At 28.7% G+C, this 21,610-nt stretch overlaps 1 protein-coding gene and 1 pseudogene across 1 annotated transcript; both read left to right on the top strand.

Annotated features, from left to right (window-relative positions):
* Window positions 1–8,954: 8,954 nt before the first annotated feature.
* On the top strand, window positions 8,955–9,648 carry LOC124835799 (dirigent protein 22 pseudogene; annotated as a pseudogene).
* Window positions 9,649–15,166: 5,518 nt separating this feature from the next.
* Window positions 15,167–19,581, top strand: LOC124835800 (uncharacterized). The gene is made up of 6 exons (XM_047310798.2): window positions 15,167–15,376; window positions 15,481–15,531; window positions 15,753–15,804; window positions 16,169–16,227; window positions 16,433–16,478; window positions 19,244–19,581. Exons 1-6 carry the CDS (start codon window positions 15,251–15,253, stop codon window positions 19,384–19,386), a joined length of 477 nt encoding a protein of 158 aa, XP_047166754.1. The 5' UTR covers window positions 15,167–15,250; the 3' UTR covers window positions 19,387–19,581.
* The last annotated feature ends 2,029 nt before the right edge of the window (window positions 19,582–21,610 follow it).

Genomic DNA, 21,610 nt, shown 5'->3' with positions numbered 1-21,610 from the left:
GTGTATATATGTACACATTTTTTAATATTTATAATATTATATTAGTAGGTAATAATATTACAATGTTATTAAATTAATATATAAAATAAATTTATATATTTATTAAGATATATTTACCAGAATTTATGTATTATTATAAATATTATTTAAATTTTAAAAGTAGTTATTAAAAGAATAAAATTGAAAAAACAAAAAATATATCAAGTTATATATATTATTATAGATAAAATAAATTTTAATTATTGAAATAAAAAAATATTACAAATAATATTATGTAAATAGATTTTTATTATGAATGATTATTTAAATTTGAAACAACAATTACTAAAATAATGAGAGTGAAAGTAATTACTTTATAACTAATTATTTGAATTTAAAAAATAATTACTACAACGATGAAATTGAAAATAATTTTTATTATGAATAATTATTTAAATTTTAAAAATAGTATTAAGAATATTAAAGAAAATAAAACACCAATAGTATGTAGTTATTAACTTCAAAATATTTATGTAATTATTTTAAAATAAAGTTATTGTTTTAATTAATTAATACATAACATTTGGTGATGTAATCACACACAACTGCACAGAATTTAAGACTAAATCTTCATTCCTTAAACTGAACCAATTTTATTTTATTTTAAACATTTATTTATGATAATTCAGTAGGTATATATAAAGTAGATAAGATAGAAACGGAAACACTATAAAAAGATCAAATAAACTTCACTAATAAAAAACATATATAAAAAACCAATAGATGATGGAATGAGAAAAACTAAATAATAGGAAGACAAAATAACTACAAAAGTATTTAAAAATAAATAAATAAGTGAAAACAATGGTGGAATAATATAAGGAGGTCTTATAATCCGACCAGCTATAAGTAAGTCGAAGAAACATAGGTGTCATGTTAAGTGGGTGTGGTGTTTAAATAATTTATAACTTATTATATGAGAAAACATAGCAGACAAAAATTACTATATATTTAATTATTTAAAAGTATAAATATCAAAAAAGTTATTCAATTATTTTTATGGCAGACTCTATTATTCAATTATTTATGAGGACACACATGGACAATATGTTTGATGTTTGATGATAATAATAATGAAAGACACTGTCAACTTCTTTTATTTTAATTTGTTCAGAAAAAAAAACAATAAAAGGAAAGAAACAAAAAACAAAAAATAAGTTTATGATGTAAATTAGTTTCTATTGAGTTTTATTGGAATTAGATCATCTAACAAAAAAAACTCATTTTTAAAAATAATTTAGTCACATATTATAATATATTAATTCTACGTGTTTAATTTAATTTGTATATTTATTACTTTAAAGAAATGTTAGTTTTATCATTATACGATTTATATTAAGACTCATATTTATTTTATTTTTCATTCATAGACTAACTTTATATATATATATATATATATATATATATATATATATATATATATATATATATCACCTTAATATGAATAAATAACATAAAATAAAATTTTAAGATATTTATAAAAGCAGTCTAAAATTATATAAAATATCTGTTTTTTTTATTATTGAGATATTGGATTATGGACTTTCACACATCTTTATTAATCCTTAGACTTGTTAAGATTTGGAAAATAGATAATATTTTTTATTTTTATATAAGTCATATTTAGGTCTTAATTGGAAAAAAGTGATGAGTTTATATATTTGATTTATTTTTATTTATTTTTACCATATTTCTATCAATATATAACAGAGCTTGTTATAAGGGTTCATATGATCAATATAATTTTTGTGCTTCCTGGTTGGAGAAATATAATCCATAGCTACTTTTGGTTGAGTAGTTAATAAATGTTCATATTAAATCATTAGGTTTTTTATGGTATGGGGGCTAAAATGAAGTTAGGTGAGTGAAAAAAAAATTATATTAAGATTATAATAATGGTTTTTAAAAAATTAGGTAAGTTTTTTATTATTAAATGTATAGTGTTTAGATATTTTGAACAATGATGATAATGTTTTTAAATGGCTCAATGATGATAATGTTTTAAATAACTCCAGGGTTGTCTACTAGGAGAAAGGAATATATATCTTCTAGGGAGATAACTTATGTTCTTAATTTTGTGTAAGCCTGATAATTACATATGTCATATTATAATAATTAGTTTGATTTAATTACATAATAAAATAAAATTCTTATTTTATGTGCAATGTACACTACAACTAAAAATTGTTATGCTCAAATTTCATATCTTACACAACCATTTAACCATTTGTACACAATGAGTGGATAGACAATATTCATCATATATATGATTGAGATTAGTATTATAAATCTCATTAAAAATTCAATTCAGCATTTAAACCAAATATATATAGAATGTCATTTTTGGAGATAGTATTAAAGAAAGGTGATTATTTCACTTATATGGCTGGTATATGAAATTAATTAGTAATGTAATATTTTTTGTTACTTTGATATTAGTTTATCTTAATTTATTTATGTTTAATTTTTCTTTACTAATTTTAAAGACTATTTTTAACTTATTTATCTTTATAAAATTATTTTTATTTATTCATTTATCTCGTCTAGTAATACATGAGTATACTATGTCATTCTTTATTAAAAACTTAATATATGAGAATAAAATTTTATAAATTATATAAATCGTTTAACATTACTTATGCAAGAGAAATGTTTCAGACAAATTTATATTTTCTTTTATCATAAGTTTTTTTTACTTCTATCTTAAATTGTTCACTTAACCTTTTTATCGGATGTTAATGTAATTTCATATACAGGATTTTTGGCTTAGTGGTACGTGTTTGATCCAATCATTAGTATTAGAACTCAATCAAATAGTGAGATTCCTAGTGGAACAATGGTTGAGAGAGAGATTATTGCAAATAGCATCAATTGTCTTATGACGAGGCCAAGTAGGCTGAATCATGATGAATCATGATGTTTTTGTTGTTACACTCTTAAGTAGAAAGAATTGCACCCTGACTAATAGTTATAACTTTTGACCTAGTGGTGAGTGCTTGATTTAACAATAGACATTCCAATAAGGCTGAAACTTCAATATGGTGTTCATAAATGGGTGATCAAAAGATCGAATCGCTATTCATATCTTAGTGGTCATTACTTTTTTTTTTCTTTCTCTTTTTGGCTTATTCCTCTTTTTATCTTATCAATCGTAATCATCTAGCAACCTCACACTAGTAGAAAAAAACCAAGCTATTAAGTAAAGTTATTGTTGTGAAACTTGGTAAAATGATTTTCAACTTATGCCTTTGTAGGTTTCATTATGGTTCCCTAGTATAGATAATATAATTCAAGTTAAGTCTTACACGGTGAGATTAATATAAGAAATTTGAAATATAGAAATTTTTTCAATTTAGAAGAGGTTGAAACTTCAATATGGTGTTCATAAATGGGTGATCAAAAGATCGAATCGCTATTCATATCTTAGTGGTCATTACTTTTTTTTTTCTTTCTCTTTTGGCTTATTCCTCTTTTTATCTTATCAATCGTAATCATCTAGCAACCTCACACTAGTAGAAAAAAACCAAGCTATTAAGTAAAGTTATTGTTGTGAAACTTGGTAAAATGATTTTCAACTTATGCCTTTGTAGGTTTCATTATGGTTCCCTAGTACAGATAATATAATTCAAGTTAAGTCTTACACGGTGAGATTAATATAAGAAATTTGAAATATAGAAATTTTTTCAATTTAGAAGGAACACTCTTTAGTTTTTGTGTAATCGACTTTGAGTCCTATATTGACAAAGATCAAATAGGATTATGTTTTTATCATTGACCTCTTTTTGAACACTGATCAACACTGTATTATAATTCAATTAAACATTAAGTTAAAGGATAAAGTTGTTTTTAAAAAAAGTTGATTCCTTTAATCAATATTTCATTAGTGGAAAGTTGCCTATTTGGTTTTGTTAAAACTTCACTAATATAACATGTCCATTTATAGTGTGTTTATCTAAATTCATTAAATACTTTTAATACCTTGTCACATTATTTTCACAAGTTGACTATAACAACTTTACTTTCTTTGAAAATTTTAAACCTTATTGTATTCTAATTTAACATAATAAATGATTATGATTTACAAAATGACATTTACGCTCTTAAGTCATGAAGTAGACAATCTTACTTTTAGAACTTACAAGTTTTTCAACTTTTTCATGTTATGCACATAAAATTGTAGGTAAGTCATGTATGTATAGAATTACTTTATTTATATGTGTCTTACAAAGGAGCATTTGGAGGTTGTGTGTTTGCTTAATTGGTCTTATATTAAATAATTTTTAAGCATGGACATGTTATATATCTTTACTATATAAAACTCAACATAGTTAATATTGGACATATTTAAAACTCCACAAGTTGAAGTAAGCATTCAAACTCAAAAATTTGGTTTCTAGTGTCATAATCAACTTCCATACGTGTAAAAATGGCAAAACGGATTAGTCAACCTCGTTTTGGTCCATCCCGCCACTCACCCACAAAAACGAGACAAGCTTGGCTAGTTCACTATACTAAAATGAGTTGAAAATTTTGACCTATCTTGCCAATGGGTGGACAAACCTATCATTATTTGTCTAAAGAAATTGTTTATATGTATATTTACTTCATTATAATAAGTTATTGAAATTTAACTTGTAAGTGTTAATAACTTAAATTACAATATTATTGCATGCTTGCATCTTTAAGTGATATAATGTGACAATTTTAATATTTTAATTTTTAATTTAAAAAAACGTGTCAACCCACCCTGACTCGCCTTTGGTCTGCCAATTTAGCGAGTTAGACGAACAAGTCAAACCAAACTTGTAAGTTAAGAATTCCAACCAACTAGTCAAATTTTGGTGGGTTGCCAAGCAAATTCATGGATTATAACCTACTTTGTCACCCCTAGGGCTATGTGAGTCAACATTCATAAACAATATTGTAATTTGTTAATCATTGTGTATACTCAATTTGTTATTGTCGTATGATCTTCATGTTATTTTTATCATCTATTCATTAAATAATGTCTATTATATTTTTTTTTCATGTAAACTTTGTATAAGCTTTAAAAATATTTACTCTTCATAAAAGTGTATTGTGTTTTAGTACTTAAGTAGTCTAATAAAATTTATTTTAAGCTTTTTTTCATTTTGTCATATAAACTTATATTTATTGATCCAGAGGCAAATAAAAACATAGCTTTATTTATTATCAACAAAGTTTTATTTATATCAATAAAGTTTTTAAAATTAGACTATTGTCTATTTGTGTGAAATTTCATGTGTTTTAACATCGTCTCCTTTTCCTACTTCAAAAACTCAATATATCCTACACAAACATCGAGATAATTTGAGTAACCCTACTTGACATTTACACAATTATTCATCACACAAAATTGTTAGTAAAAATTTTATCTCATCCCAAACATACCTTAATATTTTTTAAAGTGTCATGATAAAACTTTTCGTCACAATCTTACATATTTTATAATAACTTCAAAAATTTCTTTATCCACCTAAGAGCAACGTGACTTGTGTACATGAGAGATAACTCCATCATGTCTCAATGGAAAACTATTAACATGGTGATATCAATCAACTTTTAAATTGTCCCTCCAATTTTAAACAAAAAGAGTATATACACTTTGGACAGAAGACAAAAGACAATAGTAAATTATATGCATAAGAGATAACTTCATTATGTCTCATTGGAACTAAGCAACATTGAAGTATTCATCTAGTTTTAAACAAAAGGAGTGTATAAACTTTCAAAAAGATGAAGACAACATTTAAAGTTACAACATTGGAAACATAAGTAAAATATAATCTCAAGCGTCCCTTCGATAGCCTCTTTATTAACTTTCTAATTAATGTCAATTCGTAGATTTCTTAATTGACATTGAAAAATAATAATAATTGTATTTAAATGTTTAGGCATCATAATAATACTAAACAATATACGTCATAATACATTGATCCTAACCATTTATTATCATAGGTGAAAAATTGTACGTCATAATACATTGAACATATTATGACTGATAAAAATATCTACCTCATAATACATTGTCATATTATAACGGACAAATAAAAATTTGTCATAATAAACTGTGTATGATTAATTACAGAAACTTTCGAGCATGTAAATTTCTATTACATTATAATATGCACAGACATACTATATCACCCATAACTATGTCCCCAACAACTACGTCATAATAGATCATTTTTGTACATCATAAAATGTGATTTTTGCTCTAGTGACAGAATGTTGACAAAAAATAATCAACCTTGAAATTAAAAAATTATCACATAAAACAATGTTAAAATTTATAAACAAAACTAACTTAGAAATATTTCAATCTTAATCATATAAATGACATTCCATTAACTTTGAATTGAAAAAGGAATAAAAACATAAAATTAAAAATATGAAAAACTTTAAATTTTTAATTTTTAAATACATTTTTTTTAATTTTAAGATTTTAATTTTGTTTAAGAACATTATTTAAATGATATATTTTATCGTAAAATATTTTATTTTTCTTATAAAAGAAAATTTTGTCTTCGCATTCTCTTTTCAAATATAATTAAGGTAAAAAAATCCTATTAAAATATGTGTTTAGTATTTGAGTAGTTTAATGATACTTCTTTTAAGCTTTCTTTCATTTTGTCATATAGACTTATATTTATTAATCCACATTAGGTAGCTTAATTGGCAAATAAAAACATAGTTTTATTAATTGACAAAATTTTGAAAATTAAACTTTTGTCTATTTGTGTAAAATCTCCTATGTGACTTGAGTAATATATCCGTACACAAATTTTGAGATGATTTGAGTAACTTATTTGACATTCACAAAATTATTCATCACCAACACACAAAATTATGAGTAAAACTTTTATCTCGTCCTAAAAATACCTTAACATTTTTTAAAGTGTCATGATAAAACTTTTGGTTCAATCTTACATATATTACAACAACCTCCGAATTTCATTATCACCTAGGAGCAATGTGACTTATGTAGATGAGAGATAACTATGTTATGTCTAACTGGAAAGTTATTAATATGATGATATCAAACAACTTTTAAATTGTTACTCCAATTTTAAACAAAGGAATATACACACTTTTATAAAGAAAAAAAAAAAACAACAATAAATTATGTGCATGAGTTAGGAAGTTGCTAATATGGTGTTATCAAGACTATTTGAAATTGTTCCTCTAGTTTTAAACAAAACGAGTGTACAAACTCTCATGATGATAAAACAAGAATTAAAGTTGCAAAAGTAAGTAAATATAATCTCAAGCAAACCCTTGTTAGTGCAGTCTCTTTTGATATATATAAAATATGGTGATATGTGCCATTATAGCTCTGTTAAACAATGATAGTGGTTTGGTTTGGTTTCACTTTATTGATTGATTCTTAGTTTTTATATATTTATAATTTTTGTGATTGATTGAAGACAAACGCACTTGGGTTGAAGAAAAGAACAAATTTAAATTGTTTAATTGATATAAGAGTACATTATAGCACAAGTTAATCGATAAAATTGATAAAATATTGTACACTTTATTTGTTGTTTACTTATTATTGATATCTACTGTTCCTGATCACTATTTGTAAATAAGAGTTAGTGGTTTTTAATCTTTTGGTACAGAGATTTAGTATTTGTTTTTATAATTAATGCCTTGAAGTGCGTCGTAACCTTTTCAATAAATAATAATAATAATAAAACGTGGTACACGACAGGAAGTATTAAAGAAATTATTTAATAATTAAAAAGTTAAACTTGCTTAATAGAAGTTACTAGATATTCTTAAACTAACACTTTAAGAATAAAAAAAAAGTCGTAGTAGATAAATTCAAAATCAAGGGTGTCTGCGAGCTGATCTACTTAACCCTAAGCCAAATCAAGGTATTTATTTGGAAGAAAAAAAAAAGGAACGTATTGGATATTTAATTGTTACGTAGTTTTGTATGAAATAAGAACCAATAATTTCAATATTTCAACTAGATTCATTAGTTCTAGATGATGAAAGGTGTCTAAATTTTCAAATCAATCTATTGATTAAATAGTTATAAAATGAAAATACATTTAAAAAAAAAACTTTACTTTAAAGATTAATTCTATAATATTTATATTTATATATACCGATTCGTCCTTTATTGTGTAAGAAATGCCATAATTACTTACTGTAATATTTTTGTTTGATTATCTCGTCACCATGTTATGATATTTAAGAATCCGATTTAATTTTAAACCAAGTTTTATTTTTAAAAATTAAACTAATATTGAGTTTACTGTCTTAAATATGTTTTTAGTTTGTAAAGTTAATGACCTTTGCTTTTGTTTTCTATCAAAGAAAATTTTTCCTTTTTCTTATTCCTATAAAATTTAAAATAACTCTTTTTCAGTGCTTACAAAATATATAGACTTTTTGTTTTAATTCAGAAAAGTTTATATTTCGATTTTTTTCCCTCCAAATGTTTTAATATTTGTTTTAATTTTAATATTTACTTCGAGATGAATTAACAGCCTTTCTTTTACAAAATTTAAGATTTTTTAAGTTAACGCACATCGATATTATATTAAAGCAGTAATATTTATTGAACACATAACTAATTAGTTAATATCTTACGATATTAATAATAAAAAAGTGATGATTTTAAATTTTAGAAAAATAAATGAGCAAACTAAATTTTCACTGTGTCTGAAAATATTAGTTATAACAATTTAATATTAATACTAAATTATATGTTTCTATGTAATATGGAGAATAATTATCGTATACTATTTTTAAGTTTTTGTAAGAGTGGTGGTGTGAGAAGTGCTTATTCTTTACTATATAATATTTTCCAAAGAGACTTTATTTTATTATTTATTATTATAATAATGATAATTATGTGCATATATAAGAAGTGCTTAATCATTGCTCACTTCAGAGTTTTCTTCTTCAAACAACTCTCACAAAACAATGGTGATTATTCCATTGGTTACCACTTCTCTCCTCTTCTTCTTCTTCTTTTTCTCGTCCGTCACCGTCGCTAAAACGCACCGTTTCGTGCAAAGCATTCCTCCTTCCTCCTTAGGCCTCCACCAGCCGCAGAAGCTCAGCCACCTCCACTTCTTCTTCCACGACGTTGTCGGCGGCCGCAACCAGACCGCGGTGCGGGTCGCGGCGGCACCCACCACAGACAAGTCCTCGACGTTGTTCGGCGCGGTGGTGATGATGGACGACCCGCTAACGGAGCTCCCAGATGCTGACTCCACAGTGGTCGGGAGGGCGCAGGGGATCTACGCGTCGGCGTCGACAACTGAATTAGGGTTTCTGATGGCCATGAACTTCGCATTCACGCAGGGGAAGTACAACGGGAGCAGCCTGGCCGTTTTGGGGCGGAACACGGTGGAATCAGCCGTGAGGGAGATGCCGGTGGTGGGCGGCAGCGGGCTGTTCCGGTTTGCCCGCGGGTATGCGCAGGCCAAGACGCATTCTATGATTATGTGGGAAGCTGTTGTGGAGTACGACGTTTATGTTTTACATTATTGAAGGGTTTTTGTATTACCAAAAAAATATGTGGATCCAAGTTCTTTTTCATATATTTATCATCATCTTTGTTTAAAACCTTTCTACGATATATATATATATATATATATATATATATATATATATATATATATATATATATATATATATAAACACAATATACTCTTTATATATATTTATATAAATAGTTTTTATTGTTAATAAAAAACCGTTTAATTGATGTCAATTCAATGATTTTCTTAATTGACATTGAAAAATAATAATAATTGTAATTAATGTTTAAATGTTGACAAAAAATAATCAACCTTGAGATTAAAAAAATTAGACTATATTTCATAAAAAAACAATGTTAAAATTTATAAACAAAACTATGTTAGAAATATTTCAACCTTAATCATATAAATGATGTTACATTAAATTTGAATTGAAAAATAATAAAAACATAAATTTAAAAATATGAGCAACTTTAAATTATTAATTTTAATACATTTTTTCTATTTTAAAATTTTAATTTTGTTTAAAAACGTTATTTAAATGATATATTTTATCGTAAAATATTTACATTTTTTATAAAATAAAGTATTCTCTTAACACTCTCTTTTCAAATATAATTAAGGGAAATAATTCTTTTAAAATATGAAGAGGACAAATGTGGCAGGACCATATTAGTTACTCTTTTATTTGTTGAAAATAAATTAAAAAAAAAGTTGTCAAAGACTACCAAATATCAAATCAACTAGCTGCATCAATATATTAATATGAGAAAACAAATCGTTGATGAAAATAATTGTACATGCTTGACAACTATTCCAAATAAATCTCTTTTAATCAATATTGATTTTTATGTCCATTGCATTCATTTGATTGATCCAAACACATCACTTCTGTGTTAGTGTAAGAGTAAGAGAGCTCGATATAGATGCAAAGTTATAACTGAGTTGTTAGATGATGGGTTGTTCATGAATGTAGTTGAGTTGTTAAATGATAAGTTGTTTAGAGTGTAATTGAGTAATTAGATAATGAATTTAGATCCCTAATCCAAAACATTTAAAGTTATCCGCTTCATCATTCAGTTACGTTCTGTCTTCTCTCTTTTTCTTGTCCAAGCTGTGGGGGAAGAGTGCATGCAAAAGACACTCCGACGCACCAGTGACTTTCCGTAATAATCTTGTAATCAAGATTAGTTATCAGAGTTCAAAGTTACATGTCCCCCTTGTCAGACAAATATTTATAAATTATGATTAACTTACCATTAGGTCTGACTCATTAATCACCAATAAATGACATTATTCCTATTAATTGTCAATAAATGACAATTATTTTCATTAACTCCCCATCAACGGTAATTATTATTATTGATTACCTTAACGACTATTTTTACCGATCGGTTAATTGTTTGTCCGCTCGGTTCATTGGCCTGAGAGGTATCATCGGTCAGCCATGAGCCCAAAATAACTTAGAGGCTCTTCTGCATCTTTACCGTTCGGTCGACTATGAGCCCATAGTAACAGATCATATGGAGGTGTAATTGAATTATTATACAATGAGTATCAAGGGGTGTAACTAAGTTGTTAGATGATAGATCATTTGTAGTGTAATTGAGTTTTTAAAGGTGTGGATGGATCGTCTCAGGTGTAATTGAGTTGTTAGACGATGAGTCACTTGAGAGTGTAACTGAATTGTTAGACATGAATTGTTTAAGGATGTAATTAAGTTGTTAGACGATGGGTCGTTTGGGAGTATAACTGAGTTGTTAGACGATGATAATGGGTCATTTGAAGGTGAGGCCGAGTTGTTAGAGGATGGGTCATCTTGGATAAATCAGCTTGTTCCAAAATACCCATTGTAATTTAGTGACACCTGGATCGCTTGGGGCCAGACTGAGTTGTTAGACGACGAGTCATCTTGGAGAGATCAACTTATTCTAAAATATCCATTGTAATTGATTGACACTTGTCCAAAACCATGGATTTTTTGATCATTTGCATATGTGTTGATTTGACTGTTCACTTCTTTTAAAATATAAATACTCACCCATTTAATAGATCATCTTGTAGGAGCTCAACCCGTAAAAGCTCAGTCTAAAGACTTCGTTATGAAAGAAGTATGTTTGTAGGAGCTTCACCTAGAGGAAGTCGATTTGAAGAACTCAACTTATATGAAGTTGGCTTGAAAGAGGTCAACTTGTGGAAGTTTAGACTGAAAAAAATTGACCTAAAGAACTTGATTTAAAAGAACTCAATTGAAGAAACTTAACCAAACGAGTTTTATCATATCTCATTACATAGTAATTTTATTAATATATTATTTTTATATACAAAAATGAAAACAATTATTAAAAAAAAATATCGCATAAGGACAAATCATTCGACTAGTTATGTTCACAGACTTAATGCAAATTCAAATTCACAAACCACATTTCTATACCTAAATTCCAAGCAAATGAACATTGATTAACTTATTTTTGTAAGAGTTTAATGACTAAATATTGAATGGTTTAAATTAGTTACATAATTTTGTTTTTAGAATACCATGTTGAAATAGTTGGTGCCTTTTAATTTTCTCATATTATACAATCCGCTCTTTATTTTTCTCTATTATTTCATTTAGGTTAATTATACATAAAATCTTATTTTTTGGTGCTTTTCTTAAATAGGTTTCTCCCTTATTTTTTTTGTCTCAATTGGGTCTCAATTTTTGATAAATTAAAGTGATTAAGGTCTTGCCTCTAGTTTTGTACTAACACGGTTAAAGAGAATGTCATGTGTTAGTTTTTTTTTTAAATATCTTTTAAATTATTTTTTATTTTTACTTTTTATAAATTTTAAAAAATTGTCACACATCAAACTGACATTGTGCCACATGACAATGACAGTGTGACGTGACACTAACAATGCCACATGCCATTGTTATGCCCCTTGTCATTGCATTAATGTTAATTTGGTCCTTGTATTTCTATTTTGTCTCAATTTGGTCTGTGTATTTTTATTTTATTTTAATATAGTTCTATTTTTTTCTTTAAAAAATTAAACAATTTTGTTCCTCTCTAAATTCAAACAAAATTTAATTTGTATATAAACCTTTGCAAATATTTTTATTAAATATTTTTAACAAGATTAAGTTTATTTATATTTATATTTAGTTAGTTATATAAATGTTAATTATGTTTAGAAAAAAACATTAACATGATATGCTAGGGTGGAGTGACTTAGTGAATAAATTATTGATGTGAAAATGAAATTTTATGTCATTGATATGAAATTTAACTTTTTAAAAATACAAATTTAGAGAAAATTTTCATTGAAACAATAATTAAAGATAGTTCATTCTTTCTTGATCTTCCACATTAATTAAAATTTTCACGACATTTTCTTTAATTTTTTATTTTAAGAAAATGAAATTCCATGTTATTAATTTGTTCATTGTTTTTTTTAATTCTTATAAGTATTTTTAAAGAATATAATTAAATTTTGTTTAAATTTAGGAAGGACAATTGTTTAGTTTTTAAAAATATTAGACTGAATTAAGACAAAATAAGGTTTAATACATCATTTGGTCCCTACTTGTAGGGGTTTGGTTTAAAGTAATCCTACCTTTTAAAAAAGTTCAGTAAGACCCATATTTTGTTAAAAAAATGTTCAATTTGGTCCTTTTCGCTCACGCTGTTTAAAACATAACTGTGCAAATGTCACCGTGGCATCTCATAATCTCAAAAGCACGTGGCATACATTAATAGGTGGACTTAAATGATTTTTTAATTTAAAAAAAAAAAATCCCTGCCACATCATCATCACCATCTCCAGACAAAACCTAATTTCTGTCCAAGAAACCCTAGCCGTCGCACCATCCAGCACCGTCACTGTCATCCTCGCCGGCAGTCGTCCTCTCCAACACATCACACACCACCACCAAAGCTATGCGACAAGAACGCGAGAAACCCTAAGTCTCCACAGTTTGCTTGCAGGTCTGATTGTGGTTGTAGGTGGAGGCAAGCAGCGGCGCGATTAGTGGTGGAGAAGAGTGGTGATTCGCGATCTACAGCAGCTGGCGATTTGGCTGGTGGTTAGTGGTGGACGATTCTATGGTGGAGATTGGATGGCAATGCTGCTAGCGCGACGACGATTTGGCTGGTGCGAGAATGAAAATGGTGAAGATTGGTGGTCGCGGCATAGCAAGAGATCGTGTTGGGTGGTGGCGCGAGAACAAATGTGAGATGCGAAAGTGATGGAGGTGCAACAGAAGGGAGAAGACGCTTTGGTGGTGGTGCGTGATGTGTTGGAGAGGACGGCTGCCGGTGAGGATGACGGTGACGACGCTGGATCGTGCGGCGGCTAGGGTTTCTTAGAGAGAAATTACAGTTTGTGTGGAGATGGTGATGATGATGTGACATTTGCACCGTTATGTTCTTAACGGCGTGAGCGAAAAATGACCGAATTGAACATTTTTTAACGAAATATGGGGTGTTACTGAACTTTTTAAAAAATATGATTACTTTGAACCAAACTCCTAAAAGTAGGGACAAAATAAAAATATCAAAACTAAATTAAGACAGAATCAAAATACAAGAATCAAAGTAACTCTAATGCAATAACATGTGGCTTGACAATGACACATGATACTTACTATACACATAATGTTAGTTTGACACATAGTATTTTATTTATTTAAAAAATAAATAAAAAAATAATTAAAATATATTTAAAAAAATTCAACAAAAGCACGAAGTGACAACTGATATTTTTCTTAACGATTTAGTATAAAACTATTAGTAATAATCTAATTACTTTAATTTTTTAAAAATAGAAATTCAATTGAGATAAAGAAAAAATAAAAAACTTATTTAAGAAAAGTCACTATGACTATCCATATGATTAAACTTCTCGTTTATTTTTCTTATATTTTTATTAAACTAAAGAACTTAATTTTAATTATTTTTATTGAGTATGAGGTATTTTAATAAAGTTTCATATATATCTTTTACGCAGACAAAATTACAAAAAAAAAAATAATTAAAAGTTCATTATTTACACTGAATATTTTTTTATTTTTTTATTTTATAAATTCAAGTTCTACTATAGTTCCATAATCTTGTACAAACTAAGTAACAATAATATTTATTTTTACAATTTAATATTATAAGGTAATAATATGTTCCAGATTTTGTAAGTTGGTAACAATAACTTTTAATTTTTATTGTATAAATTTTTATTTATTTTGGAGATAATTTTATTGTAAATAGTTATTTTAATTTAAGTTTTCTTTAGAAAAAAGATCAGAAAATATAAACAGACAAGTAGTTGTTGGTTTACTTAAGAATTTATTTTAAAACATGTATTAATTTTGAAAAAAAAATCCTTTTTTTCCCTAAAGGAATTACTTCTACAATATCTAACGCGCCATTTTCTATTTTCGAAAAATCACCACTACTTAGAAAATATATAATTTGTTCTAAAAAAATATTCGAATAATTTTTCTATCTTAAGGTATTTGGAGATCTTTGAATAAATCGTTATCACTAAACGAATAAAAAAGGAAATTATGTAGAAGATAAACAAATCATAACAAAAATGATATGAAAAAGATGTCACAAATTTATTTTAAATAAAGTAAATTGCGAGAGTATTCATTATTCTTCTTCATCTTTGTAAACCCTTTCGTAGCAGCACAGAGAGAGAGAGGAATGGGTACTCGAGAGGTCTACGAAGAGAAACTAAGGAGGGGAAATCTCGATCGCGATCCTACTCTCAACCCCGGCCTTGGTTCCCCACGATGCCCTCGTTGTCTCTCGCTTCTCAACCCTAATTCCGTTAGTATTTTTCTCACTTTCTTTTTCTCTAAGTGTTTGTTTATAACTGCGCTTAAGGTGTTCGATGAATTGACTCTACGAATCTGTCTTTGTTTTACGATCAGGAAAGAGGCGAGTGGACCATCACTCCCGTCTTGCACGACGCCACTGCTGTCGTAAGTTCCTTCCTTCCCAATTGGATCCGCTTTGGGGTTATCGTATCATTATATATTGATTTTAATTCTGTAATGCAGACGAGGTTGTTGAAACATTGCGAATTTTGTTTTTAGGATTCAAAGTTCGAACTGACTTATTTTGGGCTCGAGTTCGGACTGTGCTTTTGTTTTATGAGTATTCTTTCTGGCTCCTTATTGTCTTTGTGCTTGCTGTTAAATAGGCTGGCTTGGGGATTGGCGCTATGCTTAGTGTAGTTCATGGTTTCAATACAGGTAAGCTTATTTATTTGTTTTCTTCTTTGTGGTATACCGTTGGGGATTATATTAGATTTGATATGTAATTTCTTTTCTGTATTAATCTCAGGCCATTTAATTTAGAAAATGTTTTAAGTATTTGTTTTTTAGTTAAGAATTATAATATAGTAGGACATTTTAATATCTTTGAAATTTTGGTCTGTGGTGGAGCCAAATGCTGTCGTCGGATCCATATGTAGCCGCCCTCACGCTGGGGGATAAGGCTTTGTTGTTGTATTATAATATTTAGAGATGATGTTAAATCGTTTGTGCTGCTAATGGATTAAAATTAGAATTCATCTTCCTTCTTGTTGAGGATATTGCTAATTATCTTTGGGTGTAGGTTTGCCATATCTTCTAAATGCTGTGAAGGGACCGAAGTGGCTTCCTCTCGTCGTTGGGGTATGTAGGCCTTGATTGACTTTTGAGTTTGCTTTGCATATTGAAATTACTTGGCTTTATGCTCTGTTTCTGCCGTGAATAAACATAGCATAGAAGTTGGTTTCAAACGCCTTCCTTTTATACTGAGCATATTTGATGTTTTGATGTACCATAGAGTTCTGTTTTATACTATAGTTATCTTGTTTCTTTTATGGTTTGTTCACAGATTCCTCCATTGTTGATATTCTCAGGCATAAGTTCTGCTTTTGGAGGTAACTTCTGCACATGCCTACATCTTAGGTTTATATTTGGTTACTTATATTTTTAATAGGGCTTACTGAGTCACAGCTAAATATTTGACAACTATTTGATGGTAGTGGCTTTAACATAAAAGGAAACATGAACGGATAGGTTATACCCCCATTTGTTTCTGCTTTTGCCAATTGGTTTACTTGAATCAGTTTTGTAAATCTCAGCCTTGGGTATGTGTGCTAGTAACATGGAGTATATACTCCCAGTGTATGAAATAATATTCAAACAAATATAAAAAGCATTTATGATGACTGAAATGGAAAAAATAGCCTTAAGAGTCACAAATAACATATCGTCTAGCTACTATTGAAAATGCATGAAAAGATAATGACTCAGTTCAAGTTTAAGGTGTAACTGATGATATCAAAGACATTAGTTTTAGTAACAAAAGAACAAAAGAGACATGTTCTTTTACGTCTATAATCATCTGGATTGGGAAAAAAACCGAAGTTTCACATCAACTTAAAATAATGCCAAAATATAGTATATAATATAAGTGGGGTAAAATCTTCATCTTATAAACTGTTTTTGTTGAATTAAGTTTAGGTAAGTATGTATATTCCACTGAAAACTAAATACTGGAAAGTTTTCATTCAGATCATGCAAATTTGCTATTATGGGTGACTGCATTGCCTTGGGTAAACAAAGAGAAATTCTTTATCCCTGTTGTTTAGGCTAAGGTCACCGTTATTGATAGTTTCTTAGTAGAACATCAGGATCCTTCCAAATACTTGGAGGATTGTGCTCCTTCTTAGTTGGGATGCAATGTACACCATACGGAGGAGTATTGTACATGCATTAGAAACCCATAGCCTGTTGGATGTGTTGGATGGATAGCCTGAGTTGAAGTTTATTTTGAAGTCCAAAATACCTGAGGGAACATTCAGGATTAGTTGCTCAAGCTAAAGACGGAAGAGTTAACAATCCACTGGTATATTCTAGAAGAAAGAAAAAGGTAAGTGAGATGGTAGTTAGTCAGTGATGCTCTAGTTGTCAGAAGTGAGGGACTGGATGGTTTATGGGGAAGAGATGTGGAAAGCGGAGGCCATTGAAGTGAGTAGTATTTCTCTGCTGGAGTGTGGAACAAGGATATTGTCTTCCTGTAGTAAGATTCAAAAGAGAGCTTTTAGTAGATCGTTACATGGGGAAAATTCTAGAAAGCTTTTAATTGCTCGTTACATTAGGAAATTCGAAAATCCTTTTGAGGAGTTTCTTAACCTAAGGCAAAGGGGGGTCTATTGAACAATTTATCAAAAAATTGAAGCTAATATCTTTTGATCCACGTCATTCCACTTGCCATAGCAGTATATAAACTTTTGTTGGAGTGGCTGCAGCCTGATGAGCATTGGAAAATTACAAACAAAAATTGGTTGAAGGTTCACCATGGACATGGGGCATTTTACTTGTTAGGCATTGCTCCACGTTCATGCTGATGTGAACTGATGTCGGATGAAAGATATTGCAGTTTTGAATCTCAAGGACTAATTTCTAAATTTATAAATCTTAGGGACTACAGTTAGTGATCGTAACAACTTTTAGGGACGACAGTGAGAATGTACAACCTCAAGCATGGAGAGGCTGTACACCAGTGATTAGTGAAATGGAAGGGGAAATCTGTTGATCACTTAGTCAATTCCCCACATTTTGTCTTGAGGACAAGGAAATTCTTCAACAGGAGGGCAGTGATAGGGTCCATGAATCTGAAGGAGAGGTAATGATATAAGGCCTGAATTTTGGAGGGTTTACCAGAGGAGTGCAGAAGGGGTTACTAGCGGAGATTCAATAAATGGCTAGGCTGAGGTTAAACATTTTGTTATGCCAAAATTAGGGGTAGCGTCAGGTGGGTTTGAGAGGGAGAGATTTGAATTTTATAATACTCCTGTAACGATGTGTAAAGAGCTTCTTCTCCAAGGTCTGTCCGAGCCTCTCTTTTTTGCTTCTGGTTTACGTATATTTCACTGAAGCTTACTATAATACTGGGGATTTTTCTTTCAGTTCTTGGCGTTTTGCCTAGTATTTTGCTTTTCTGTCCAGTATATTTAGTTCGTTACAAGTCAGCCCTTACCATCTTGCATCCTGCAGTCATGAACAATTGACCATACATGCGAACCTGACTGTTTGAAGAGTATAAAGGAGTTACCCCCTTAAATTAAAAAAATTAATGGGTTGGTGGAAAATAGGTTTAAGTGAGAACAAAGTAGAAACTTCCTTTAGCATATGCAAGAGCAAAATAGAAGTCTTGCCATCTTCATAGACTCCAAGAGCAAAATAGAAAAGGGTTTTTTGTTTAAAAAGAAATGAAATAGACAATAGACTCCAATTTTGAGGAAGCATTGTGGTTGTAATGCTGTGTTTAGGGTATATGACTATTCATGCAAAAACTTGACAACCGAAATAGGTGAATCTTAGTGGAGCTTTGCAGTAGTTGGTGTCCCTAAATGGCATAGCTTCGCTGCAATTGCGCTTTTATTTGCTTGAATTGACTACTTTAGCATTAAGATGTAATATTTGGTAATTGATGCATGAAATACAGACTCTACTATCGATATTACTTATAGATTGAACTGATGTTTACAGTAGAATATGTTACTTGCCATGTGGTATGTCATACACCTTTCATAAGAAAAATCACTTAGAGGTCTTTTAAGTCTTGTAGTTTATTGTGTCGATGATACTATATGCTTTAAATACCTTTTAGTAATGTGGATACATGTGGAAATTTTAGGATATGTGCTTCCAAAGTTCACTCAACTCACCGTAACATCCTATTATGCTGCATCGAGTGCCTCACATTATGGAATCTCTCTTGTTACCCGACATATTGAAGAGAACTACAGCTCCAAAACTCAGCATCTCAAGAGGCTCTGATGATATTCCTTTCGGGTGTACTTACAAGGAAAATACATTACCTGGCAATTTTGTCTGCATAAACGTCCTGTGGATGGTTAGGATTGTTAAACCCTAGTAACATTTTTGTTTCTCCTTACGGAAATGCTTATATGTGAATAATCCTTGTTTATATTTTACTATTAAGCTTTGGTAATAAGAAGTCCATTTATTTAACTGTAGTGTGTAGTGTTTCAAGGGCTAGCAACTATGAAAAATAATTAACAAAAAATCTAGTCAACCTTATTTTTTTAGTAATTTTATCTGTAAGGTTAATTTACATAAAACTAATTCTAGTCTGCAGCAGTTGAATGGGCCTCACATGCTCTGCTAGGGTATATTGGTGGTTCTACTCTCCTAAATGATTTAGTTATTGTTTCTCTATCTCTGTACTTTATTCTTACTCATAATATAAAACATGATTGACATGCCTTTTCTCGTAATTTAATTTGTTTAGGTTACGGAAGTGAATGCGTTCGTATTTAATATTATACATAATTTAGAATTTTAAATTGTGTAATTTGGAAGAATATTTTAGATTGTATAATTTTAGAATGAGATTGTACAATCCGAAATGTGGTTTTGAATTAGGTAATTTGATATTATATTTTTGGTTTGCATAATTTACAATACGATTGTATAGTTCTGAATTATGTAGTACGAGATATAGCTTTATATCACAAAATCTGAATCTGTTTACATTATATAATTTGAGAGAAATGTATTTTAGATGGTTTTGAATTGCATAATCTAAAGGTTTTGGATTACTTACTTTAGAATATAGTTTGAAATTGATTATAAAGAGTAAATAACATGATAATGGTAATTTTTGTTATAATATGGGACGAGAGAAGAAATTACGAATATGACTAAAGAAAACCTAAAAGGAATGTTTAAATATACTTTGGGATGTTCATTATTATTATTTGGAAAATGATACTTGAACAACCATTTTTGACAACATTTAGACACGCGCACACGTGTCAAAATCTGAGTGGTCCAGTTGGAAAAATTAAATGAAAATGGACCACTCAGATTTTGACACGTGTGCGCGTGTCTAAATGTTGTCAAAAATGGTTGTTCAAGTGTCATTTTCCTTATTATTTGGTAGTTGTAGGATGTGCTGAGAATCATTCACAGAAAGAAAGTACTTAAAAGAGGATTGTGTAGCGGATAACATGATTAAAGCTGTCAATGTAACAGAGATAAGGTTATACCAAAAATGATACATAGTAAATAGAACACACCTAAATTTAGAGGGATTTTTCAAAGGGTATCTTCTAAAATATTTGATAGATTAGTCAATTTAAAAGGGTATTTTCTTTTCAAGCAAAACCTTAGTCTTAAAAAAAAACTATTCTCAAATATATAGTTATTGTAAATAGGGCAGTAGCTAGATTGAAAGAATGAAGATAATATTTTTGTTGTAAGATTGAAAAAGCAGGTGTAGAATAATTTTGGCCTGTTTTGTAGAAGATTGAAGAAGTTTCATCAATTTTTCCCCTAACTAACCCATTGGCCTACATCAATTCTCAAGTAACACGTTATGCCTTTTATTATTTATCAACATAATACATTTACTATGTACTTAAAATATTCGATTCTCGAACAGTTTAATTCTGGTTCTTATTTTGGTTATCAACACTTGAAACAAATGTGGTAACCAGATTACTAAATTACAGAAAATAAAATTAGATTTTGAATCAAATAATATAATTAACAAAACAAAGAAATTAATATCAAACTAACTAATCAAAATAAAGAAAACTTATTAAGTTATTTACATAACATATAACATAATATATATGGAAATTTTAATCATATATTAAAATAAGTTAATAACATATTTAGAAATTAAATTAAAAATAATGATTTAAAAAGAAATTAAATCACACATCAAATTTTTGAAATTAAATTAATAGTATATTTAGAAATTAAATGTGATTATTTTGATCTGTGATTTAATTTCTTTCTCAACTCTTTTTCTTTAATTTCTTTCTCTCTCAACTCTTTTGCTTTAGTTTCTTTCACTTCACTAATTTTATTTTTTATGTTTTTCTTTTTTTTTCATCTTTTCCTTTTTCATCACAATTTGAGTATTTCTTCTTCAATATTTCATTTAATTTCTATAGTTATGCTCTTTCTTTTCTTTCCTCAAAATTTTCTTTCAATTTTCTCTCCATATGTGAAAGAAACTCAACAACAA

The sequence above is a fragment of the Vigna umbellata genome, chromosome 8, assembly GCF_029865625.1.
Source record: "Vigna umbellata cultivar VRB3 chromosome 8, Vumbellata_1.0, whole genome shotgun sequence".
Lineage (NCBI taxonomy): Eukaryota > Viridiplantae > Streptophyta > Magnoliopsida > Fabales > Fabaceae > Vigna > Vigna umbellata.
This window is presented reverse-complemented; position numbering and strand designations above follow the sequence as displayed.